General features: G+C 36.0%; 1 protein-coding gene across 1 annotated transcript; it reads right to left on the minus strand.

Annotated features, from left to right (window-relative positions):
• Nucleotides 1-577: 577 nt before the first annotated feature.
• MRS2 (magnesium transporter MRS2) lies at nt 578-20,549 on the minus strand. Its single transcript, XM_012541606.3, has 11 exons — nt 20,219-20,549; nt 17,792-17,865; nt 15,742-15,778; nt 13,268-13,380; nt 9,989-10,162; nt 9,201-9,331; nt 7,165-7,281; nt 4,215-4,367; nt 3,853-3,970; nt 1,972-2,085; nt 578-799 (listed from the first exon to the last, which is right to left on the minus strand). Exons 1-11 carry the CDS (start codon nt 20,433-20,435, stop codon nt 689-691), a joined length of 1,359 nt encoding a protein of 452 aa, XP_012397060.2. The 5' UTR covers nt 20,436-20,549; the 3' UTR covers nt 578-688.
• Between the last annotated feature and the right edge of the window lie 7,340 nt (nt 20,550-27,889).

Raw genomic sequence — 27,889 nt, forward strand, 5'->3', positions numbered from 1 at the left:
TATTTTAATAATAATAATAATAATGGAGTATGAAATACCTTTGAAATCTTTGAAATACCTTGTAGTTCTGGTATGTGTTCAAAACTCTTCTATCAGTCTTAAGTCTTTTGAGAGCTGAGATACTGTTATAGCCCTCAAAGAAACTTCAATTCTTATCCCCTGATTATAATAAAATTAACTATTACTCAATTTCACAACAAATGTTCTTTTGCCAATCTGCAAGTGTAGACATGTACTATTTTGGTATGTGAACATGTTAGCATGTACTAACTACATGCAAGTTAAATATAATAATTTAATGAACAGTCTACCTCTGTGCCCAAATCAGCCCTTCTTGCTTCATACGTCATAACACTCTTACATTCCATATATCAATGAAAAGTCCTCTGCTGACAACAGTTTTTTCAACATGTAGTTAAAACAAGGTTTTGTCCTCTTAAAGCAAGAAGACAAGCAAAAATGACTGATTATTTAACTTTGTTCCTTCACTCTGAATTCTGACTTTATGAATTAAAATCTCAGTTTTAAAAGACTGCCATAGCCTATTGACATGCAATGGTCATATTTTAACCATTAGTAATTTTTTCAAGTCTTCAATTTTATTAAAAGAAAATAAATTAGAATAGTGTCAGAAGCTTCTCATGTCAACTACCAAGAACAAGATTTCAGTCACAGCTTGCTGCTGCTCCTATCGGTTTGTTAGGATATTTCTGTTTGACCCAAGGCCATCTGGCCTAAGACTGTTCTTGATTTCAATTCTTCCACTTGCTTGGAGAGGCTTTTTAGGTAAGGAGGGCATCTAAACAAAGGAAGAAACCAATTTTATTTTAAAAAGGAAAGGAGATCACATTAAGTATAAAAAGACTGGTATAAAAGCATTTACTCTGGAAAAACACCACAAAATAGTAAATCAATTTCCTTAGAGACAGTGCTGGTGCAAAATTAAGAAAAAATGGACATATTTTATACATTTGTATAACACAACAATTTTCCTTTCTGCATCTAGATTGTGCTTATGACAAAAGTCATGAATCAGTTGCATTCATGTGTCAAAATATATTATATTTTGTATATAGCAAGAATTTAACAGGTGTTTACTGATTTCAGTCGTATATATAGCAAGAATTTAACAGATGCATACTGATGTCAGTTGTATTTCTTTACAGTTTCCTAAAAGTTTATTTCTTCATAAATTGTACCATCTAGAAAATGCACTTAAGTATTTCATTTCTGATAAAACTAAAATTTTAAATAAGCTTATTTTGTTCCTAAATTTACAGATTACAAAATAAAATGTGATCCAAGATGCAATATGCAATTTCAAGACAAATATTTCCACCAAATAATGAAACAATATTTTTTTCTTACCAAGTCTCCTCATAATTTATATATTATTTGAAAAAAGTGAATAATTTTCATAATTCTGCATTAATTTAAAAAAGGCAAAGGTTCTATGCTATTCAAATAAACACTTTCGTATTTGTCAAATTATTATTGCTACAATGGCAAAATAAAACATTTCTAGAAATTCCAATATAACACTGCCAAAATATTTAAAGGACTTATTTTTATAACAAACAGGACAATAAAACTCCTCAAGGCAATTAAAACAAAATCTTCCAGGATCCTACAGAGAAATTGTTGGCAAAATAGCAGAAGGAAAAAAAAATTGGCAAATACTATTTAACTGTAATTCACTTAAGATATTGAGTGCCTAGTTACATGAGAAAGACACTAGATTGGGTGCTAAGACACTTCAGAGGATCCAGTAATAAGAAAACTTTGCATCTCATGTTAAGGTTTGCAACGTATTTTACATACATTATCTCTCATGTAATCCTCACAATCATCTTGGTGGCAGCACTACAGAGATTTACTCCAATTTACAAATGAAGAAACTGAGACAGAGCAAAGTTCAGTGAATTTGCCCAGAAGTGATGCAGCATCTTAAGACTTTTAAAGTAAACATACCACAGGCGGTAATGGAGCTTCTAGCTGTCGACCAAGGAAGGAAAGCAGGCGCCTCCAGATGAGACCACTCCCCATAAACATGATTCCTGTAATCAGCCAAAACACTCTGTGGTCCTAAAACAGGATAAATGAGTTGACTTACAGAAAACCAGAGAGGACAGATGGATCAGCAGTTTCGTAACAATAACAATGCATTGTCCCAAATATAAACTGAGCAGATTTTCCTAGTTTCATTGACATTGACAAGGTACAGGGCAAATAAAACTCCTCTGATGACATCTAGAGACCAAGAAACATACACTTTCTGAGCTAGAAAGAAACGGAAGTCCTTTAGAGTTCAAAATCCTACCTGGCATAGAAATCTTCTAGAGAATCTCTGACAGAAAGACATTGTAGCCTCTCCTTAAATACTTCTCATGCATACTTTCTGCTTTGGTCTAAGGATCACTAATAAAATCAGGAATACAGGCTTCCATAGTATAGTAAAAATATGGGAACAAACATTTTTGTGTTCACTATTTGCTGAGAGATAAAAAGGAATATTACATTGCATTTCAACAGAACAAAACATTCACGTTACCTATGGTAAGTGAGGAATGTGTTCTGGTTAAATAACTATTTTGGTTAATTGGCTATTACCACATACACATACCATGGTTCCATAATCCTTGCAACTATAAAATTCTGTGAATATTAAATGTTTGAATTTGGCAGCCAGGAAGGTATAAAGTAAGTCAAACTCTATGCTGTCAACAGGGCATGATCTGATACCTGTGGGGGGGGAGGAGAAGAAGCAGTTGCCTAAAAAGTAGATATTTGATATTCTGTTTCTTTAGTCAAAGTGTGCTCCTTTTCTGCTATTTGACCTCTCCTGTTTTCTTACCCCTCCTTTGGAAATAGCTGCTACTAATATATGAACAAAGGACTCCAGAAGCACCTAGGGCTAGGGTATTAAACCTACTAAATGTCAAAGCACCCAAGTGTCACCCTAATGCCTGGGAAAGAGTAGCAGTTGGAACAGTGTATATATGATTAAAAAAGTCAAAATCATGGGTCTGTGAATAGGAAAGCCATTCTGTATACCACACATAAATTTCAACTTTATACTCAATTCTAAACGAGAGTGAAAGTACTTTAATTTCTTTGATGAGTCAGGAAGCACTTAAGAATTCTGTATTTTCTCTGGGGTCATCATTATGATAAAATGGCAACATATTCTACTGATTCTTTAGTTTTTTAAGATTTTGGATAAAAAAAGTCACACACTTCTTTATAATGTTTATATGAATTTCAAACTCTAAACATGTGAAAAATGGCTTCTAGAAACTTAGTCATCATCATTCAAGGAGTTGGTTACACCTATAGTTAGTTGTGTGTCCTGTATGAATACTATAGGAAGTAACTATCAGAGATCAGAACAAGAGTGATTGCACCTGAATAAGAATTCCTTCTACCACCTGCCAGATGAGTGACTATTCATAAGAATTCCCTTTAAAAACCAGTGTTGTCTCTCTCTTTTTCTGTTGCACTGCCATGAAAGATAGAATCTAAATATGCCCATTTAGAAAATCACTGATGCTACTGTAGTTTGACTATACCCAATGAGGAAATTTTAGAAATTTGTGTGTACAGGGAAACTATATAGTACTGTGTCATTCACTATTTTTATCACTGACAAAGCCACCATCTGATTTTTGAATGACAAAGATATAGCTAATGTGCTGCCTGATAGATTCAGGATTGAAAATGATACTGACAGGTTAGAAAATTGGGCCAAGCAATAAATAACTATAAATATGGAAATTAGAACTAACAAAGTTGATTTACAAGTCAACACATTTCAAAATGAGTTCAGAATTCTTCAAAATAATAAGCTCTCACCTCTTCAAGGGAGGACTCCAAGTTCATTCCAAAGGCAACTCCCATTAATCCAAAAAGTGAAAGAGAGAAGGTTCCCATGGTCAACTGTAGATTCAACCTCATCATCACATTACGATGGCTAGGGTGGAGAATACCTATTCAGATCAGAAGAACTTATCTGCTAACTACACTTTACATGAAAATCAAATGTTCTATGTAGAAATAGTAATGTATTAAAATTCACACTACTATCAAAGAGACTATTTTATATGATGTCCAGTAATAATCAACTATGATATCTATGTTTTAAAACAATAGGCCAGGACAAAAGAAGCCGTTCAATAAGTAATTTTTCATAGACTTTTAGATAAAGGTGAGTGTACCTGTCTAGATTGATGAAAATAATACTCTCCGAGTCATCAATCAATACCCTGAGCTCCCGAGCTTTATTGGAGAGATCATCAGCTAATCTGTAATAGTTTTCCAAAAGCAGTTCCATCTCTTCTGCATGATCAATTCCAGTACTGCTTTTCTCACTGAAAATAAAAAAAGTTATTTAGCTAAAGATATGGGGACATATCACTTTTACATATGTATACATATCACACTAGCACAAAACCCACCTGGTATCAAATTTAATACTGAGAGCACCTAAAGCCAGCTTCTAAAAGAGAAGCAAGGAATTTTTTTTTCTATGATAGTTCTCTGTGGGTGGTTGGCATGTTACATTAATAAGATCAAGATCTGTTTTTATATGTGCCTTTCCTACCTAGATAGGAAGATAAGGTTATCACACATATGTAAATTACATAAAACTTGATTTTGAAAGCAGTAAAATGTCCTAAACAGAAATATGGTCCAAGATCTTAATGTTATCTCTGACTTGTTCTCCTTTGTCTACAACATCAAATCAGCTGACAAACCTACATATTTTTTTTCCAGATCTGTCTTACAGCTGCCTAAACCTTCCATTCCCATGGCCACTACCCTTATTCAGGCTTTTGTACCTCTTAACAGAAATACCGAAGCAGCCTACAGATACAGGGTCTTCTACAGATACAGGATCTTCTACCGGTAAAGATATCGGTATCTTTACCAAGAAAACTCAAACTGGGATTGTCACAAAGTGTTAGACAGGATTGAAATGCTTGAACAAAATCACTATCCTCTTTTCTAGCTGTTCAGCAGCCATTTATTTTTTTTAATTGAAGTTTTTTATTTTCAAAACATATGCAAGGATAATTTTTTCAACAATGACGCTTGGAAAGTCTTGTGTTCCAATTCCGTCCCCTTCCCTTAACTCCTTCCTTCAGATGGCATGTAATTAAATATTACATTGTTTATAATGTTTACAATGTAACAATTTACAATGTTAAACATAGTAAAAATATGTTAAATCCAAAATAGGCATACATATTTATACAATTATCTTGCTGCACAAGAAAAATCAGACCAAAAAGTAAGGAAAAAAATGAGAAAAAAATAAAATTCAAGCAAACCACAACAAAAAGAGTGAAATGCTATGTTGTAATCCACCCTCAGATCCCACAATCCTCTTTCTGGGTGTAGATGGCTCTTATCATCACAAGATCATTGGAACTAGCCTGAATTATCTCATTGTTGAAAAGAGCCATTACATCCATCAAAACTGATCAACCTATAATCTTGTTGTTGCCATGTATAATGATCTCCTGGTTCTGCTCACTTCACTTAGCATCAGTTCATGTAAGTCTCTCCAGGCCTCTCTGAAATCATCCTAATGATTGTTTCTTATAGAACAATAATATTCCATAACATTCAAATACCATAACTTATTCAGTCATTCTCCAATTGATAGGCATCCCATTAAGTTTCCAGTTTTTTGCCACTACAAAAAGGGCCCCCACAAACATTCTTGCACATGTGGGTCCCTTTTCCTTCTTTAAGATCTCTTTGGGATATAAGCCTAGTAGAAACATTGTCATCAGCCATTTCTTTAATGATCTATTTTATGTTTTCTCCAGGAATCAAAGTTATGGCCTATAATCTCGTCAATGATTCTACTCCCCTTCCCAAAGCCCACCGTTTTTTATCTTTTGACATGTTTCAAGTTTCTTCCATTTGAAGTACTACCTTTCCCTCATATTTATGTTATCTTCTAAAAACCAATTCCAAAGCCAGCCTTTTCTATCAAGATTTCAGCTAGATATTCTTTCATACCTATGAAGCCTTTGTCTTTTTATCACTAATGGCACCTATCAGAAATTACTAATTTTTTTTCATGACCTAATGCGATTTCTTTAGTTCTTATGAGGAATTTCCTTTACCATTGATGATAGGTTTCTTTTCTGTAATTTAGTTTTTAAGGAACTGCCTGCAAAACTGAAAGATCAAGTGATTTATCCAGTCACAGAATTACTTGATATCAGAGATGGGAACTGAATCCAAGTTTTATAGGATAATAGCATGTCCCTTAGAAAGGGTTAGAGGAAAGGGATTGTATTGGTTTTTCCCCTTATGTCCCTAGAGACACAAAATGTCCTGAAAAGGCTGTGTAACTGATCTGATCCTTACCTTAAACCTCTCCCCACTCTAATTATATTCCATATAGATATAAAAATGATTTTTCTTAAACAGAGAGAAACCTACCCAGGCCAATCCCCTATTCAACAAATTTCAGTGATTCGCTAGTGTTTGTAAGACAAAATATAAACTATTCTGTTTGACTATCAACAATCTTTCCTTTACCTATCTTGCCAACCTTACTGTCCATTAGTCCTCATCCTACAAGGCAGGTAAATTGCCCTTTTCTCCATTTCTCTCATATGCCACTCACCAGTCTGTCTCTGTGTTTCTGCACTGGTGTGCTCCTCCTCAACCCACTTTTGTTTCACAAACTTCCCCTCTCTCTTCAAGACATAGTTCAAGAACCATTTGTAAGAAACGTTTCCTAATCTTCCTGACTGCTACTGCTTTGTCCTACACAATTATTTTATTTAACTACTATGTATTTATTAGTATCTATTCTTTTTATATTTATGCCATATACATTTATATAATTACTTACTGATTTTCCCTTTGAATGTAAGCTTCTTAAAAGTAGACCATTTCATTCTTTGTATCTTTAGTGTTTAACACATAGTAGGGACTATAAAATATAAAATACTTGTAGATTGACTGTACACACAAGAAATTAAATATTTACCTGAATATAATTTACTTAATTCTGTAATATAATTACAGAAAAGCAAATGCATTAGTTGTACTCTGTTTAAAAAAAAAAAAAAAAAAGGCAAAATATAGATCCTAGGATATAATCTTTAAGAAAATGGGTCTGGGCCGCAGTAGACTTACAAGACTTCAGGATCACTCCATTTGGTTAGACAGAGTTCTTCCATCAATTCTTCTTCATCTAGTATTTCCAAAATGGACTCTTTGAAAACTTTAATATCTGTTTCTAATTCTGATAAGCTATAAGAGTAAGAAAAAGATATTAGGAACATAATTCATTTAAAGATGTTTTCATGGGACAATACATTTGATCTCATACAATTCACCAGTATTATATAGTAATGATTTTAAAAACCTTTCCCAATTTCACATTACCCCTATTTGTGATTTCATTCTAATAAGAATGATATTCTATGGAGTACTTCTTATGAACATTAAAATTTCAACACTCTAGGACTGGAGAGTGAAATTCAAAAGTTGAATATCTAAATAATATTTCATGCATAAATTAGAGGTCAAGTGTCTGATATCCTGGTATGTATTAGTAGAACAAAAATTGAGTACAATAATGTTGTAAAGGAAAAAATGAGAAACAGAGAAAAGCAATCACAGAGGGATATTTCTCTTTCTACTGACAAACATTCTTCCTTATTCTTTAATATTTTCTGGACCACAAAGGACGTGCTGATGCCACAGCATAAATGTCAACTTAGAGGGAAATTTCTACAAGAATGTTCCAAAGGCTTATCACTGACCTAATTAGCATTTTTATCCTGACTAGCAAGAAGGCTGAGATGATATCCTTAGAAGATTTGTCATGTCACTGAGAAAAATGTGTAGTAAACATCTTAGATACAAAAAACAACAGGCTGAATCTATTTAAGTGAAATTTAAGAAACATAAATAACTAACTAGAGATTAGAGAAGTCTATTTCAAAAGTAAAAGCTGGAAGGGGCTTGTTTAGAAAAAAGATCTAACGGAGAAAGGGAATTAAAACTTCACAGGAGAGTTTAGAAAAGGAAAAGCAGAAATTGACTGAAAACAACTCCTTAAAAAATACATTTGGTGAAATGGGGGAAAAAAACACACTGAAATAAACCACTTCTTAAAAAAAAAAAAAAAACAGATTTGGAAAAATAGAATTGGTGAAATGGAAAAAAAAATCCAATACACAAAACATCTCCTTTAACAAACAGCACAATTGGCCAAATGCAAAAGGAGGTAAAAAAGCTAAATGAAGAAAACAATTCACTAAAAATTAGAATTGGACAAATGAAAGTGAGTGACTCAAATGAGACATCAAGGATCAGTCAAACAACGCCCCCTCCCCCAATGAAAAAAATAGAAAATGTTAAATATCTCATTGGAAAAATAACTGACCTGGAAAACAGAACCAGGAAAGACAATCTAAAAATTACTAGACTATCTGAAAATCACAATGAAAAAAAGAGCCTAGAAAACATCTTTCAAGAAATCATCAAGGAAAACTGCCCTAATATCCTAGAAGCAACGGATAAAATAGCCATAGAAAAATTTACTGATCACCCCCTAAGAGAGACCCCAAAATGAAAACTCCAAGGAATATTGTAGCTAATTTCTAGAACTATTGGATCAAGGATATATTCTTATTTTACTTACCTGTCTATTGATGGAAAGAGGCTTTACTTGTTCCTACAAAAGCTATAACATCTTAACACTAGTATTCTTTCTAGGACGTTATGTGGAATATGTCACTATCTCAGAAGAATCAGGCTATAGCATATTACTAAAAGTAACATGCACACAAGGTATAAAGAACAACAGAAAAAGCATGTACAACAAAAAAGATATTGAGTCTGGAGGTGCAGTAAATCTAAGAAATAACAACCAGACACTCTAGATGATGTGCAGAACCATGAAATGGTAAGAGAATATTTAGGCTTTTAGGCATACAGAGTGTATCCATCTAGAGAGCTTTCACATAACTATAAACGAGTCACACATATCAAAAAGGCATGGGGAAGTTGCAAGACACAAATGGAGGGAGAATACACAGAGACAAGAGATCACAGAACTATCAAAATAAAGTATTTTCAACAGATATTTCAGTAACTATACTTAATTTTCACCTGGAATTATAAGAAAGTCTATTTTAACAAGACTATTACTGAATATTTACCTCTTGCCATTTTGTAGTAAAATGTGTAGTTTGCTTCTGTCCACTGATGAATGTTTGGGATCCACTAAAGCTTCCAGAGTCTCAAGGATGAGTGGCTGCAAAAGGCTAAGTTTCCCCTGAAGGGTGTTGATCTAGATAATAACATGACCTTTCATAAGAATTAAAACAATTCTTTTAGAATATTCTCGATCAGTGAATCCTCTTTTAACTACAAAAATCTACAATATCCAGAAATTTAAAGTAATAACTAGAACACTTCCAGGACTGGCAAATTATACAAAGTCATTCTAAACCAAGATCGCCCAGGCTGAAATGTTCATTCTCCAGAGTTCTTCACAATGGCCTAGATTTAGCTGAGAGGTTACTAACATTCCAGATAAGACTCTCTTCTTAAAAATACCCACCTAACAAAAAGAAGGGAAATTCATTAATTAAAACCCTATGAATCAGGAATTGGTTATGGTAGTTGAAATAACCCATGTTTAAAACATTTCTAATTTCATTCAGCAATGAAAAAAACAGGACAGTAGGTACTTTTCCTATTCATTCCCAAATAGTTATTGCTGAAAACTGCCACTGAACAGATATATTTATTGACTCTCTCATTTCTTTAAACACTCAGTTCCTATTCAGAAAGACAGAGAAAGCAGAAACACTGAAGTTTCTTTGATCTTTTTTTTTAAATATATATCAACACAATAATCTAAAATTACAGCATAACTGACACTAATTTATATTTATCTTTAATAGTATTTTACTGCAAGTAGATAAATGAAAACCAGGCTTACCCAATATTGCAGAAGAGCTTCTATGGCCCTAAACTCAAAGGGCAAGGAGTAAGTGACAAGCTGGCCCTCTCCAGCCAGCTGTAAAGGAAGTTCCCGAAAGAGCCAATGTTCCCAATTTAAATTACGATAGTCTAATATCAGAAGATACTCAGGAGAGATCACAGCTTTCAAATACTGTAAAATAATTTACAAATTGTTAAATGATAGGAAAGAAAACAATATAAACCAAGCATAATTTTTAACACTTTATGAAATTTGAATTCAATATAAATGAAATACCATGTCACTGTGCAATAGGATGACTAAAACTCTTAAGCTTTTCTCTGACAGAGTAAATCTTAATTTAAATACTTTTGAATTTTTTCTCTCTCCCTCATTTTTAATCTAACAACTGGATTATTTTCATGACTGACAAACTTATTTTCAAGGCTGGCAGGACAATCCCAAACAGAGTAGAGATAAAGAATTCATAACCATGTCTCAATACTTTTATCTTAAAATGCTCCCTGGTTTCACTGAGTTATTTTACTTAAATTCTAAAATTTTTATTTTGGTGAACTTACAAATAATTAGCTCTACATTCACGAAAACTGAAATCTTTCAGAAAGCTTTTAGTTTTTCACAAATCGCTATAGTCAAACGGTAAATCAAAACAAAACAAAAAATCACTCAAACCATTAAAAAAAAAACCAAAAAACAAGCAGGTTTGTAATTTTAAAAATCCTAAAGGTAGACTAGATCCTCAGTCAGGTTGGGAATGTGGAGATGGATAGTCAGTTCTGAATTGTCAGTGACCAATGGCATAATCAGACTAACTGCAATATAATAATGAAAAGGTAAATTCTAATTAAGGTGTTATGTGAATGCATGTGGACAGAAGTATGGTAGTCAGATCAATGTGTAAGATTCACTTCCTATGAGATAAATGATTAAGGAATAATAAAGCATCATTACCCGAATGCCAGGCAATTACAGGTGGTACCAAAAGGTAGCAAGAGAAGCAAGTGGCTATCATTTACAGTAGGTGAGAGAACCTTTGGCTCCAGGACCATGAATCTATACAAGGACCATGAATCTATACAAGAGCAAGGGAAGTATGGAGGAAAGAATAAAACACATCTCTACAGCGTCTCTATTGGGTCTGTATCCCAAAGAGATCATAAAAAAGGGAAAAGGACCCACATGTGCAAAAATGTTTGTAGCAGCCATTTTTGTAGTGGCAAGGAACTGGAAACTGAGTGAATGCTCATCAATTAGGTAATGGCTGAATAAGTTATGGCATATGAATATAATGGAATATTATTGTTCTATAAGAAACAATCAGCAGGGTGATTTTAGAAAGGCCTAGAGAAACTTACTTGAAGTCATAACATAAGTTATGACTAAATGAAGCGAGTAGAGCCAAGAGAACACAGCAACCACAAGATTATGTGATGATCAACTGTGATGGACTTTCCTCTTTTCAAGAATGGGGTGAAGTAAGACAATTCCAATAGACTTGGATGGAAAATGCTATTTGCATACAGAGAGAGAGAACCATGGAGACTGAATATAGATTGAAGTATAGTATTTTCATCTTTTGTTGTTGTTGTTTGTTTGGATTTTTCCTTTATTGTGTATTTTTTCCCCTTTGGATCCGATTTTTCTTGCACAATATGATAAATATGGAAATATGTTTAAAAGAATTGCACAGATTTAACCTATATCATTGCTGGATCAAAGAGTATGCACAGTTTGATAGCCCTATGGGCATAGTTCCAAATTGCTCTCCAGAATGGTTGAATGGTTTCACAATTCCACCATCAAATGAATTAGTATCCCAGCTTTCTCATGTTTCCTCCAATATTTATCATTATCTTTTCCTGTCATCTTAAGCCAATTGGAAAGGTGTGAGTGAAGTGGTACCTCAGAGTAGTTTTTACCTATATCAGACTGCTTGCTGTCTTGGGGAAGGGGAAAGTCTTAAAGGACAGAGGGAAAAAAATTTGGAAAACAGTGTTTCATAAAAACGAATGATGAAAACTATATATATATTTGGAAAAATAAAATACTATTATGAAACAAAAAGAAATAGAGAATCAAAAATTTAAAGAAGAAAACGTTCCTTGAAAACAAGAATTGGGTAAAAGGAAGCTAATGATGTTGTAAGACGCCAAGAAATCATAAAACAAAATCATAGAAATGAAAAAAAAAGAAAGTCAAACATCTGAACAGAAAAAAACACCTATCTATCTATCTAAAATTCAGAAAGAAGAAGGTAAAGGGATCAATTTGGGGAGAAGATAAGAGGAACACTTACAGAAGTAGGCAAATTAAGGAATAGGAAGCCATAGTAGCAGGCAGAAATAAAGCAGAGTGAGGAGAGATTGGGTAAATAAGGTGAAAAGTTCTGTGAGGAAAAATAGGAAGGGGGAAATATACAACAAATAATGGTAGCTTAGAACGTGAATGGAACAAATTTACTTATAAAATGGAAATGGATAGCAGATTAAAAATCTGATTTAACAATATGTTGCTTTCAGGAAGCATTATAAAAATGAGATATGTACAAAGATAAAATAAAGATAAAACAAAGACAAACATCTCTTAGATGTTATTGGGTTGGAATTTTGCAGTGATGTAGGAAATGATGACCTGTTTGATTTAGATAATCATGGATAGACTTGGATTTATAAAGGAAGATGCTATTTACCTTCAGAGAAATATGATAGGAGGAAATAAGCATTTTTGTCTGTGAGTATACATGTATATATATATATGTGTGTGTGTGTGTGTGTGTGTGTGTTTATAAATAATCTATGTATATGTACATATAATCAAACTTAATTATGGCCTTTATTTAGGAGGTGAGTGAGAAAAAGGGAAAAAAATAAAGCAAAAAGTACACAGCATAGAACAAAAGAAAACCAACAAGGAAGCAAAGAAAAGTTGGGCTGTTTGGAAAAACAATCACCTCAGATGCACAATTTGAAAGGACCAAGGAAATAATCATGAGAGGAAAGAAGTATTTTTTGTCATGAATTTAGAGAAGTGAAGTATTTGCAGTGGCAATGAGTATGTATCACTTTTTTCTGAAGCCAGCAGGCAAACAATACAACTCTGAACTGAGTGACTCTCAATGACTAAGATGACTTAGAACATGGTTAACAATATTTTAAATAAGCATTTTTAAAACAAAATTACTTTTAACTATTAACTATCTATATGGTCAAAACTCAAGTATAGATAACATCAATAAATATTCAAAGGAAGAATATGAATTAAAATAAAACCCCTTACCTCCATTCTCATGATAATCCTATTGTTCCTGGTTGTGATACTCATTAAGTGTTGAAATCGTAAATCTCGAGCTTGAAGACCTAATTCCTGGTATAATTCTGTTTTCTTTCTTTCTAAAAACAAAAACAAAACCAAACCCTAAAACATAAGATATTAAATAAAATACAGCTTAATTTTCATGTCACAAGATATTTCAAAGATATTCCTTGAAGTTATTTAAAATGTGATTTCATTAAAGAAAACAAAAACTATGGTGACTCTTTTGGCATTCCAAAGCTCCTAGAAATAGTTTCCCTTAAAAAAAATTATTTACTTTTTCATGAATAATTAAAAGGCTTCACATTTACGTCAATCCACTTCCTCTGTGCAAAGGATGTTCTTCACAATTCAAAATCAACATGCTATATCATTAATTTAAGACTAATTTAAACTAAAAATCACAATTATATTACACCAGAAAACAAAGAATCACAAATAATTGCTAACTCAAGATGTAATGTACTGTGCAAAAAATGCTTTGTAGTAAACTAACATGGTTTTATGACCTAAGCTCTATTATATTATACAGATTCTCATATCAGTGTTCTAGTTTTTAATAAGAAACAGCATAGTATGTTGGTTAAAAAGCAGCCCTCAAAACCTGGAAGACCTTGGTTTAAGTCCTGCCCATTGGCTGTGTAACCCTGTGTGACTTTAGTGTTTAAGAGAGGTGTCAAATTCAAAATAGGAACTGTAGGGTGGGAGGTTGGGGAGAGGGGCACTAAACTGTACAGACCTTAACATTACTTATGCTTGATTATATTTTTTATTTATTTTGTTAAATGTCTTAATTATAGTAATTTGGTTCAGCTGCACTCAGGAGAGCTGAGGGACATAATATGCAATATATTCTAGGAGGCTTTCTAAGACTTTAATTGCAGATAACTTGGTAACTTATACTGGTACAGGGAATTTTCTCATCTGTAAGTTCCTACAGTCCCAGTCCTTATTTATAATCTTTAATATTTCAAATTTGCAAGCAAATTACTTAAATTTTGCTTACTTCTTAAAGCAGTACAAGAATTTGAAAAATTAAGGCAAATTAAGATATGCTAGATTTTCAAAGCTAAAAATCAAGAAATTCATTATCTTAGACAGTAGGTTTGAAGAGTCCCAGAAACTCATTCTATTAATGTTAGTGCAATACTTTTTTTTTTTTTTAAAAAGGGCACATTCTCAAACTTTTTATTCCAAGCAGTGACTGACCATAAATCTGTGCTTGCAAAAAATGATGTAAAGTCACTGAGTATAAAGCTCCATCATTGTAAAAAGATGAGAGTGATGCTTTCTCTGCAAGGGGATTCTAAAGAAACTTTAACAATCATCTCTGTTATGGTAGCCAGGTTAAATTAAGGAAAGAAAAAAACTCAAGTCTAAAGATGTAAAGTTTGAGGCTCAATCAAGAATGCAGGATCAATAAGGCATCTGATGGCTTAAAGGAAGCACTTCTTTTCTTTCCTCCCTGAGCCAGGCTTAATTGGAAACACAGCTAAATTCTAAAAAAGGGAAGGCTGACTATTTGAGAAATAGCAGAAAGGGCCAGCTAGATGATTCACTGGATAGAGTATCAGTCCTAGAGTCAGGAGGATCTGAGTTCAAATCTGACCTTAGACACTTACTCGTGATTCTAGGCAAGTCATTTAATTCCAATTGCCTCTAAAAACAACAACAAAAATGAGGAGAAATAGTAGAAAATTAAAAGGGAAGACAAAAGAGATGGTAATGAGGTAGAATTGTAGTCCCTGTCAAGAGATAAAGGACAGCAAGAGGGATGTGAATCCCAGGATGAATCAAGTCATCAAGAAGCAAATATTTACCTTATAGAAACAGGGGCAAGAATTATGCTTATACATGTTAATGATTATATGAGAGCAAACAGAAATTGAAGTGGGATCCAGGGGGCCGATGACTAACATTTGGAGAAGAAGGATACTAGCAAACTTCATGGAGGAATGTTAGGGGAATGACATAGTGTCTGATGAAGATAATTTCTAGTGTTCAGATCATAAGGTGAAATTAGGTCATGTTAGTGCTATGAGACAATTCCCATAGCTACTTACTGGAACTCTGTGAAATCAAAAAATACATGTGTGCTTATTGTCTCTATGCTACTCTGTGATTCTTGCTCTCTTTAGGATGTGACAGGGAGGAAAGAAGAAAGAAATCATCATGGGAAAAACTCTCAATTCAAGTTTATTACTTTACAGATAAGAAAACTGCATTCCAGAGATAATAATTTTGCCAAGATCACGAAGGTACTAAACTGAAGAACAGAATCAAAACCCAGTTTCTTTTATTTCAAATTCAGTGCTCTCAAACTCAAAGAAGAAAGCATATAAAACACTACACTTAATACACAGCAATGCTGTAGTTTACATTTGATTCATTTACCAAATGAAACTTTGTTTAAGGGAAAAAAAACAATCGATACTCACCAAAAGAAGAAACATTTCCTTCCTTGTCAAATTTTGTCTAAAAAGAAATAACAAAAAAGTTGTTACTTTTTTTTTTCTAATTTATCTCATTGAAATATTTCTTGTAAATAGTTCAAACAAAAACAAATAGCAGAACATTTTTTTTTTTTAGTGTGTACTGATGAATATTAGGAGGTAAATTTCTATCACTACCATTTTTTGGTAACTACGCCCCAGAAGAAAATATTGTGTAAAAGAAGACATATAATTAAAATAAAGTGATAGTAATGTTTTCAATGCTTATCCCAAGTTAAGATCTGAATAATTATTTTTATTTCCTTTAACCAAATAATGTTTATTAAATACCTTTCATGCTCCATGTGCATCACTTCCATATTATATAAACAGCTATAGCTTCCCTCATAGCTCCAGCCCTACATCACCATCTACTGGATATTTCCACATGTACACCCCATGGACATTCTAAACTCAACACATCTGAAATGAAAGTCATAATCTTTCCCCAAGAAAATCACCTCTCTTTTGAATTTCGCTATTTCTGTTAAGGGTGCCACTATATTTCTAGCTACTTGAGTTCATAACCTTAAACATCCTTGACTCCTTACTCTGTCAATCCCACATATCCAATCAGTTGCCATGTCATTTCTATTCCACAAATCTTTCAGATTCATACCTTTCTCTCCATTTTCATAGTTACCATTTCATGAGAGGCCCCTAATACTTCTTGAATGAACTTTTCCAAAAGTCCCTTAATGGATAGTCTTGATTCAAGTCTTCCTTTTCCAAATCAACCTCCTCAAAACTGCCAAAATGAGATTTCTAAAGCACAGATATTATCATATCACATTCTTCCTTAATAGCTTCCAGTATCTCCTTATTTTCTTTAGGATTTTGGGATTTAAAGTCTCTTATAACCTAGTTCCAGTTTACTTTTCTAGCCATATTATACATTACTTCTCTTCTGTCCACTCCAGAAAAATATAATCAAATAATCCATTTTGCTATTTTTCACATACTATGTTCTATTTCCTTTCTTCATGACTTTGTACAGACTTTGTCTTTTGTCTGGAATACTCATCCATTTCACCACTGATTCTTAAAATTCCTAGTATTCTACAGCTCAAATAAAGGAATCTGCATGAAAGTTTGGTGATCAGTCTACTTGATATTGCCTTCTCCCCTTTTCTCCTGTATACTTATTTTATGCATATTATATATTTTGCACATATTTTCCCCTTTTCCCCAAATAAGTGTAGAGATTGTTTTACTTATTCTTGTCTCTATATATCTAATGCACAAAGTAGATCCTTAATGACTGGTAACTGGCTGATGATTTCCTATAGGCAGAGGTTAAAATCTGAACAAAGGATTAGCACAACCAGAATTAAGAAGGTCTATCTGTCCTTCTGAAAGGGATTTGCCAGAAATATTGCAAAATTAATACAGAAATTCCAGAATTTTAATCTGGTAGATCTTATTCTAGTTTATCCCAAAATATACTAGAATTACTGTGTAAAAAATTTCATCAGCTCAGTGAAATTATTGCAAGTTGAACTGGTCCCCAAGGCCTTTAAAATATGATTAAATAAAACATTAAAGACAAGGATATTAATACAATTCTTATCATTTCAATCCCCCCCAAAGAAAATAAGTTTTAGGGCAGCTAGGTTGCGCAGTGGATACAGCATCAGACTTGAAGGCCTGGTCAGGAGGGCTTGACTTCAAATCTGGCCTCAGACCATGTAATACTTCCTAGGTATGTGACCCTGGGCAAGTCACTTAGCCCCAATTGCCTCAGCAAAAAAAAAAAGAAAAAAAAAAAAAAAAAAAAGAAAAAAGAAAAAGTTTTATCTTCAGATTCTAAACAGAAAAATGGTAGTCTAAAAATAGAAGGGGACAAACCAATCATTTGCTAACAAAAGATCACTCTTTTTAAAAGGAACATTAAAAAGACACTATTCAATCCTGTTAAAGTTCAATATATTTGGAATTATTTTTTAAAAAATAAATGTTACCACAATAAAGTTAAGGAAGAAAGCACAATACTCACCACAGTAAATACTGGTGCTACACTAGCTAAGGTAGCTTGGGAAGCATCAGAAGTACTGAGTCGAAGAATTTTACCTGAAGATAAACAGAAAATGTCTTCTTGTTGTTATTTTATTCTAATACATACAAAAGTCAATTATTTCACGATTAATTATGTAGAGAGCAGATTATTGGGCCTTTTTTTTGTTCCTTTCTTTTCCTTTTACATTTAGACCATTTTACAACTTGCTAGCAGTTCTACCAAACAGAAGTAATAAAAAGAAATAAGGACAGCTGAGTATCACAGTATTGATAAAACACTAGAATCAAGAAGAATCATCTGAATTAAAATCTGGCCTTAGATACTTCCTAGCTATGTGACCCTGGTCAAGCCATGTAACCCTATTTGCCTTAGTTTCCTCATCTGTAAAGTGAACTGGAGAAAGAAATGATAAACCAGTCCAGTATCTTTATCAGGAAACAAACAAATTCAATTGTGAAGAGTTGGACATGACAGAACAACAAAAGGAAGTTATGCTATCATTAAACTTTTTATTTATTTATTTAGTACTAATAGGTTTAGGAGAAAATCTAACAATGAATGCCTAAATGTGTGGATGATCTATGGATTTTAATTATCTATGTTTGCTTTCTTATTATTATGGTAACTCAATTCATTGAACAAAAATATACTTGATAATACAAAGTCAGCAAGCAATGTATATGAGTTTCAAATGTGTTTTCTTTTGAAATACTCTGAAATTCTGTCGTATCAGAATCATATACAATGACATTGATACATCTGTTCCAGGTACCCTCTCCTTTTTTTCAATCAAGCAGTAAGAATTTATTACGTTCTAATTTATATTTTAATGTATTTAACAACTACTGGTCATCCTGACATCTAGGGGAGGGGGTGGGGGGTAAGAGGTGAAAAATTGGAGCAAGAGGTTTGGCAATTGTTAATGCTGTAAAGTTACCCATGCATATAACCTGTAAATAAAAGGCTATTAAATAAAAAAATAAAAAAAAAGAATTTATTACGTGCTAACTTTCTTGTGTCATTTTATTATAATCACCACCTTACAAGAGAAGGGGATATAGAGTGAAGATGATATATGCACAGATGAGAAGGGAATTGATACAACTCTTACCTTGGGCATCAAGAACTTGATTGGGGTTATACATAGTGAATCTGCCAAGTGTGGGCTGATTAACCAAGAAATAAAGAGACTTGTTATGAAAGCCCTTGTTCTGGAAGAACAGGAAATGCCCACAAACATAGACACCAGCTGCCCAAAGGAGATCCTGAGAGAAGAGTAGATTTTTGAGCTGCCCATGGAAGCAGGAGCATTTCCAAAGGAGATATGGCAGAAGGGGCATCCAGTCTTTGCTGGATGACTCTTCTCAGGACAGGGTATGGAGATCATTACACCCCAAAATAAATCACCAGGTCAGTATGCCTAACCAGCCTCTAGCAGTTATGTGGCTATCGAACTCAGTGTGGGGGACTGAAGATATTCTGATAGTCTGGGTAGACTTCAAGAGAAAGCGGGGCACAGAAGGGCCTGGCAATGTTTTGTGGTCACCAAGAATTAGACAGGATTGAACGACTAAGAAACGGGCACCGTGCTCAGTCTTGGAGACATAAACACAAAACCCCTTCCTTTAAGGAGCTTACAGTCTATAAAAGGGAAATCACTGATATTTGGTAAACAGAAAAGTGACATGTTCAGACCTGAACAAAACTTAAAGAATACCAATTTGTTAGCTGAATGACGGACACGAGATGCAAATACTCAATCCCCCGCAGCATTGCGGTTTCCTCGAGTCACTTCGTCTCCCAGTTATTTTCAATTCAATAAACATTAAATAAGTGCCAGCCACGCTCCTGACACTGCGCTGAAGGACCTTACAAAGGAGGGCGCTGGGCTAGATGCCCCTAGTGGGATTCAGAGCTGATGTCCGTGGGGAATCTCTGGAGCACCCAGGAAAGCGCTCAGATTCTATAATTCTCAATGTTTCACGAGTCCGAAATACAATACGAGGAGCCACTTTTATGCTGCTCCTTCCCACGAGAGCCCCTGGGGAGACCCTCAGCCTGGCGGCCTCCAGCGGCGCTAGGGAGAGGCGGCGGGCGGACACGTCAGCCTCAGCACGTAAGTAAGTGGTGGGGGCAGACGGGACGGGAAACAAAGTCTTTTTCTGTTTGCAAAGAGTCCACAACTTAGCACGGGGCAGCGCAAGTAATCGTAAGAACTCGCACGACAATCACACGAGGAGTAGCTCCGAGAGATTGCGCAACGCTCCCCAGAGGATCTTGGGGACTCCGAAGGACGGGAACCGGCAAGGGTCAAATCGGGGACGGGGACACGACTCCTTGCAAGCCCGCTCCGGGGCCTAGGCCGCCGCGACGCGAGGGGTTAGCGGGGCAGGAAGGGGCGTGTACCTGATACGCCGGGCCGCTGGGGCTCACACAACTGCCGGAGACTGCGGGGCAACCCCGTTCGGCTGTGTGCGCGGAGCAGCACTCCCGCCGGGGGCCCGAGGGAGGAAGCGGCGGGGAGGGATCCAGGGGCCCGGGCCCGCGCCAGCGCGCCCAGGGCCCGCCGGGGCCGCCCCGCGGCTCGGGGCAAGAGCCGGGCTAGGCTCGGGAGACAATCCATGGCACGGAAGAGCCGAAGCTCAGCTGCCGGCAGCGAGACCGCAGCCCTCACACCCCGGCGCAGCCATCAGAGCCGGCGCTGCCGAGAGGGAGCGCCCCGCGGCCCACCGGCTGAGCATGCGCAGTGGCCCTCCTGCTCCAGGCCGCCAAGCGCACGTCGCTCGCCGCCTCCGCGGGTGCCCGCCCCTTTCCTACCGCAGCCAATCAGAAGCGGACTCCGCTCGTCAGTGTGGTATGGGAAGCGGGAAACAGACTCGGGACGCCACGTGCGTTTTCCGAAGGGATTGTGTCATCCCGCTCCAAGCGGACTTGGGGATGCTGTTCAGTGGGACCAGTGGGAGCAATCATTTCCAACTTCCCCGGGTTAATGCAAGAAAGACCAGAGAAACGCATGAATGATTGTTTTGTACTTGAGCACCAGCAGGACCTCAGAGTAATTCTAATGTCACTTTTTATTCCAAATAAAGGAATTACAATAAATGTATCTTAATTTGCAAATGAGAAACTGGGGAGGAAGCGGAGAATCAAGGAATTGCTTATTTTAAAAAAAATGAGCATCAAATCAAAACAGTTTTCACTCAATTCACACTCACGAGTCCTAAATACAATATGAGGAGCCACTTTTATACTGTTTTTTTCCCACGAGAGCAACTGGGGAGACCCTCAGCCTGGCGGTCTCCAGTGGCTCTAGGGAGAAGCGGCCGACGGACACCTAAGCCTCAGCACATAATTAAGTGCTGTGGGCAGACGGGATGGAAGAAAAGGACGGAAAATAAAGTCAGGTTTCAATTCACACTCAATGCAGAGAAAGAAGACAAAATAGGGAAATTGAGAGCGGAAGTGGAGAACAAAAATATTCTTTATACTTCCAGTTAAAAAAAGTTAGTTACCAAATCAAAACAATTGATTTCATCTCATACCTAGAAAACAGGGAAATGATGTAATGCCCGAGAAACTGAAGCAAGAGAAAGATTAGAGAGTTTTTAATATTTTATTTCAATTTATGAGAGGGAGAGATGATGCTGAGGGTTTGATGCCCCCAAGGCTGATGTCCAAAGCATCTAGGAGCTCTCAGTGACTTATGTATGACTCTAAGCTGGGGTAGACAAAGGGGGTGGAGTCCAAACTCTAGTGAGTGGGAATGGGGTTCTGACAGGTTGGGGGGAGGACCATAAATTCTTACAAATTGGGAGGACTTAGGAGGTGTCCAACTAGAGCCAGGAAGTCTGAAATTTAGAGATACCAATTAGGTATTGTTATGCCACAGTTCTCTTTAACTGTCCTGACTCAGTTTCCCTTGTCTCAGTTTCCTTAACTGTTCTGTCTTAATCCCCTAAATTGTAAAACTCCCCCTCTGGCCCATTAAGACTGAGGACCATTTGCTCTGGGGTTATACATTGTTAGCAAGATAAACAAGAGAGCAGAACTCTTGACTCTTTTCTGTCCTCAAGAATTTACACTATCCCTCTAAAATATTCCAAGATACCTCACTGATATCTTTATTTCTGTGTATTCAGGCATCCTGTCTCTGGGTTTTTAGGATTTATGGCCTCCCCCCCCATCCTGACAAGCTTTCCCACGCTTCTTACCCCTTCCTTTGTTTAGAGAAAAGGTATTTAAGAAGTTGGGGTTCCCCCATTCACTGCTGGAGGCTAGAGGCTGGATGCTGGACGCTGGATTCTTTGACATGACAGTCTCCTCCAGCCCTGGGACCAACATGGATTCCTTGGTCCCACTATATCTTTCTCTCTGTCTGACTGGATAATTTGAGGTGAGAGTCCTGTCCAGTCAATTATACTCTCCAATTAATAAAATATTAAAAACTCTCTAATCTCTCTTCTGCCTCAGTTTCTCTGGCATTACAGTATCTGAGATAGGACATCTGGAGTTTTATCTTTTGGAATGCCAGATCTCCACAACCCTAATTATCTCAGTTCTAATAAGCAGAAAAGGGGAACTGCAACCAGAGGGACTGAGGCAGAACAATTCAGGGAAACTGAGGCAGAACAATTTAGGGAAACTGAGACAGAACAATTAGAAAGGAACTGTGGCACTGAAGAGGGGACCCTGAAACTATAAAAATCCTTGCAGGAGAAAATCTCCTTCAACCCTGCCTCAGTGAGGGACCACCTCAGGGAATCAAAGCGGTTTACCTGGGTGGGGCTGGTTGAGTTTTAAGCTAGAGAATTCCATTCAATTCAACTCAAGCTGTACTCTGCCCCATCAAGAGCAATCTTCCAGCTCTTAGACAACTTGAGCTGTCCCAGCCTCCACTAAGACATTCAATATAAAAGAGCCAAACTAAAACCCTCTCTTTGCAGAGGTTCCAAACATGCCAGCTATGCCATGCTTGGGAGGGAGCCTCTGTCCACTGGATTATTCTTTCCAGTGCCATCCTCTCTTTATCCTCACCTATTTCCCTAACCAGACTTTATGCCTCTCTGTCAGGATTTCTAACCTTACTTCCAATCCCCATAATAAACCCTTTTTATCAATCTAGGTTTTGGGGTCTGTAAATTCTTTTACAGAGAACCTCTGAGCCGCCAGAAGGGAGTCCCCAAAACTCCCTATCCTTGTGCCAAATCCCAAGGGCTTGCAGGGGAGCCAAACCTCTCCATTTGGTTCCCTGAACCCTGAACCTGCCACTAGGCTTTACCATTTAACTCCCTGACCACCAGAAACCCTAATCTCATTTTGGTTCCCTAAATATAAACCTTATCAGCACAACAATAAGTCAAAATATGCTTACTTCACTCTGAATAAGGTCAGAGAAGGGTAGAAAGGTTTATAAATAGGGTTAGTAATGTTGGAGCCATAATTCCAAGTTGCTTTCCAAAATGGGGACTATTTCACAGCACCAGCAACAGGGCAGAAATATGACCATTTCCACTGTAAACATTTGTAATTTTTGTCTTTTGTCACCTTTGCCAATTTGTATATCACCTACTTTCCCTATATATATATATATATATATATATATATATATATATATATATATATTCCTCTGCCCTTCCCCTTTCACTCATCTCATATAACATTTTTTTTAAAAGAAGGGGAATAGTTCAGCAAAAACTAAGCCATTAAAAAAAAAAACCCTCATATTTTCTGCAGTATTACATATCTGTTACATATCTATAATACTCCCCTCTACAAAGACATAGGAGTGGTTCTTTCTCAAATTTCTTCTTAGGGTCAAACTGAGTTTTTATAATTTCAAAAACACTAGGCAAACAAGGCATATAACTGATATGGATTCTGCCATTAAAAAAGATTACACAACTGAAGAAAAAGCTATAGTAAGGAAAAGTTATACAGAAGGTAATATGTGATTACGTGCAACAGAGCTATCAAAGTCTTTCACTTATAGTTTTTCTTCTCCATTAACAGTCACCACCCTAGTTCATCTCCTTATCACTTCTTACTTGGACTAATGCAGCTGTAACTTTTACTTATTCTCCTTATCGCCAGTATTCCAACTATAATCTGTCTTCCACATAGCCACCAAGTTGATTTTCCTATTTTTCTGATCAGTTCACTTCCTTTTTGTTTAATAAACTTCAGGGACTTCCTATATTGCTCTTGGAATCAATATAAAACTCTCTTTTTGACATTGGGATACTTTCATAAAATGGCCCTTTTCAATTTTCTTGGTCATCTTATGCTTTACTCCTTTCCTCAAACTCTGCAATCCAGCCATATTGCCCTACTCATTATTATGCATATATAGCATTGAATCTCTATTTACCTTTATATTTTCTTCCTTGGTACAGGGGATAAGGAGCACTGAATTTGGAATCAGGAAGACTCCTATTTATGAATTCAAATCTAGCCTCAGGCACTTACTAGCTGTATGGGGTGGGGGGGAGGGGGAGGAGAATGAGTTTGTGGTAAGTCACAACTTTGTTTGCCTTAAACTTTTCATTATACAGTGAGCTAGAGAAAGAAAAAGCAAAATACTTTGGTGTCTTTGTCAAGAAAACCTTGAATGGCTCTTTCAAATGAAAAATTGGAATAACTGAAATATGTTCAAAAATGAACAACAAAAATTTCTGGGATGCATTCCTTCCTTACATCCATTTCTCTAAATCTCAAATTTCCTTTAAGACTCATACCACCTTTTACATGGAGTCTTTTCTGGTCTTCCCTACACTGCTTGTTAATGCAGTTCCTCCCCAAAAAATCTTTTATTTGTCTTTTTAAAATATATTTCTGTTTAACATACATTCTGTTTAAAGAGATGCAGGTCACTTCCTCCATTAAAATATAAACTCTTTTAGGGCAGGGAACAGTTTCACTTTTCTATTTGTATCCACAGTGCATAGAACCTAGAACATTGCAAAGAAAGGCCTCTTCAGTTGTAAATAATGCTTTAAGGCCCAGCTAAAGAAGATGCATCCTTCGAAAAACCCAGAGAATTTGTCCTGGCAGCTGAAGCCATATTACCTGCCCATTCCAATAGATTTGCTGAGGTTATGAAAATTTGGGGTCACAGACCAGCATTGTGAGGTGTCTCAAAAGAATTTGCAGGTTTGAACCCATTTCCTGATCAAATGGCAAAGTTTTATTGTAATTATGACACCAATTGGAGTATGCTTAATTCCAAAAGAAATTAGCAAAGTGCTAAGAGGAGACAGCTTTAACAAGTTTTCTATCATGGATGTGCTAATTCTATGGCCCATAAGTAGGATCAGGGCCAGGTAGTGGTCTCTGGAGTTTCCTTCTCACTGAATAGATTATCGGTTAACAATGCATGAGGGAGTGGTCTATTCAGAATCAGACAGACTGTTATTCTTAGATTGGGAGAACAGAAGCCCCCCTAAAATCAGGGGACCTCAAAATTATTGCTATATTACATCAGATTGACTCATCTATTACCAGCATCATGACCTGACCCTTTAAAAAAAAAAAAAAAGAAAAGAAAAGATCATTTAAGCCTGAAGTTATGGAGTTGTGAGTTGCTTCAGCCATGTGTGTTCCTTCCACATGTTCCTCACTAGAGGTATACTATTAAGTTTGTGATCATTATACTTCCATACCTCTCTGTATATTTGTGGGAAAATGTATCTCAGGTTTTAAAATTTTACTTTATTTTTATTTTTTGGAGAAAAGCTTTGTAATTGCTATTTTTGCTATACCGTTTGAGTATATGCTTGGCTCTCACTGGTCAGGGCTTATGGAGAACTGGGCTTGCTCCCCCCATAATCCTTAATTTTGGGGGAGTGTGAAATGAGTGGAGAGTTACAGTGAATGAAAAAAAAACCTTAACTTTCCTATCCCCTTGCACTTAGTTTGTAATGATGAATTTGTATTGGGTCTCACAAAGACCCCACAAATTAGACAGGTGGGAGAGAATTTCTTAAGTGCTTATTATTTTCTAGTTTTGTTTCAAGCATTGAAAATACAAAAGCAAGCAAATGAGGGAAGACAATACATAAAGGAGTGATAAAAATGTGTGTGTGTGTGTGTGTGTGATATAAAGGTATGACAGAGAGAGATGGAAGGAATTTTGAGGTAGCCTGAATCCTGGCTATATCAGGCAAAGAATTTACTTATGGGGTTGGGGTAAAGAAGATAATAGGGTGAGGAGCCAAGAATGGATTCCTGATTTCCAGTGGGAGTGGAGATGACAAACGAGTGAGGCCATGTCAAAGAGACTATAGAAAGTGTTGTGGTTGCCTGGTTTCTAACTAGGTAAGGCAAAGGGCTCACCTATTAGATCAAGAAGGAAGTAAGAACAGAGTCCACAGAGTAATTCTAATATATGGGGAGAGTGATGACAGGCTGAGAGATGTGAACTATGAATGGCATGCTTCTGATGTTTATCAGCAACTGATTGCATATGCAGCATGAAGGAAAGAAAGTTGTTTTTGTTCTAAGCCAATGGCACCTTTTTACTGGAGCCTTGGAGTGAGCTCAATTGTTATCATTAAGTTAGATTTAATTTCAAAGAATCATCACTTATTTCTCATTCTGCTATACATTGTGTATAGACTCAGTGTTAATTCAAGGTATGAGATGGACTAATAAACACCCATTTCCTCCACTGGGACAACATATGAGAACCAGGACCAATCACTAAAGCATGACCTGAGGCTTTATCCTTCCTTACAAGAGCAGTTGACTCACATTCAGTCATGGCTGACCTTCCTATCTACCAAATCAATATTACTCCTGTAAGGTCCCAAATCATTCCCATTTAACAACTTTCCCAACCTCCAAGACCCTTAATTACTCATCAGAGCTGCTGTTTTGGATTTATTCCAGGAAATACCTGCAGGCACATTATGTTTTTCTGGGCTATACTAGAACTGGACTTGGAGGAAAGATGATTTACAGGGGATATGGTTATTTTCTTCAAAAATCTGAAAAAGTTAAAATAGAGACAGTAGACTTTTTTTTGGCAAGTGAGGACAAAACTGGAACAAATGGGTAGAGAAATACATTTTGCCTCTTTATAAAGTCAAATGATTAACATTTATTACTTTATTTTTGAGTAATTACAGCTTTCCAAAAAGTGGAATGAACTGCTTCTTCAGTAGGTAGGAATTTTATCATGACTGATGAAGTCCTTAAGCTAATTGACTTCTGCATTGTTGTAAAGAGGATTTCTGCTCATGATGGATTAGGTAATCTTTAAGATATTTTACAGCTGTGAGATTCCATGATTCTATGATTCCAGGTTGATGAGATCCAATCTGCTTGATTGGGAGAGCAATAGGCCTATTAGAGGGTGAATTTACTTCTGGGTATTGTGTTTGAGGTCATCCTGGTAAATCTATTTAGCAGACAATTGAAAATGTAGGACAAGAATTTAGGAGAGGGTTTAGTACTTGATGTAATGATTTTGGAATCATTCACATAGTAGTGATAATGAAGTTATGAGAGTGGAAAAGACTGCTAAGAGGAAAAAAAAGAGGAAGAGTAAAGGAGGCAATCCTAAGGCATATTTATAGTTAAAGGACAGAAGATTGATTCAATGAAGGAGGTTAAGAATTGTCAGAAAAGAAGACACCTTGGGTGAAGTGCCATAGACAACAAGGGAAGAGAGAATGTCAAGGAAGTACTCAGTAATATCAAATGTTCCATAAAGGTGAAATGTGAGAAACAAAGATAAACTATTGGTAACCTTGGAAAAATCACATTTTGGTGGCCTACTAGAAATAAATACTGGATTACCAGTAATTTTCATTTTAATTTCATAGATTTAGAGATGGGAGGTTGCTTAGAAGTCCAACCCCTCACTTTTCCCTAAGAGCTCCTTCTTATCTGGATCTGGCATATAGTCTACATACTGGGGCTTTTAAAACTTTTTCTATTTGTGACCTCTTTTAGCCCAAGTTCTTTGAAAAAAGCTCTGAATATATCAATGTATCAGGGACAAATTGCTTAAGACTTAGGTTTTGGCTCATGCCAAAGAAAAAGAGTTAAAGAGTATTCAATATGTCACATAAAATC

Source organism: Sarcophilus harrisii, chromosome 1 (genome assembly GCF_902635505.1).
Source record: "Sarcophilus harrisii chromosome 1, mSarHar1.11, whole genome shotgun sequence".
In the NCBI taxonomy this organism is placed as follows: domain Eukaryota; kingdom Metazoa; phylum Chordata; class Mammalia; order Dasyuromorphia; family Dasyuridae; genus Sarcophilus; species Sarcophilus harrisii.

Bases quoted from the DNA above. Each gene is read 5' to 3' on its own strand.
- MRS2 (XM_012541606.3), bottom strand. From the start codon at position 20,435: ATGGATTGTCTCCCGAGCCTAGCCCGGCTCTTGCCCCGAGCCGCGGGG. The intron at 17,866-20,218 runs GTACACGCCCCT...GTTTATCTTCAG, and splicing joins CCAGCGGCCCGGCGTATCAG to GTAAAATTCTTCGACTCAGT. The intron at 800-1,971 runs GTATGTTTACTT...TCCTTTGTTTAG, and splicing joins AAGCTCCATTACCGCCTGTG to ATGCCCTCCTTACCTAAAAA.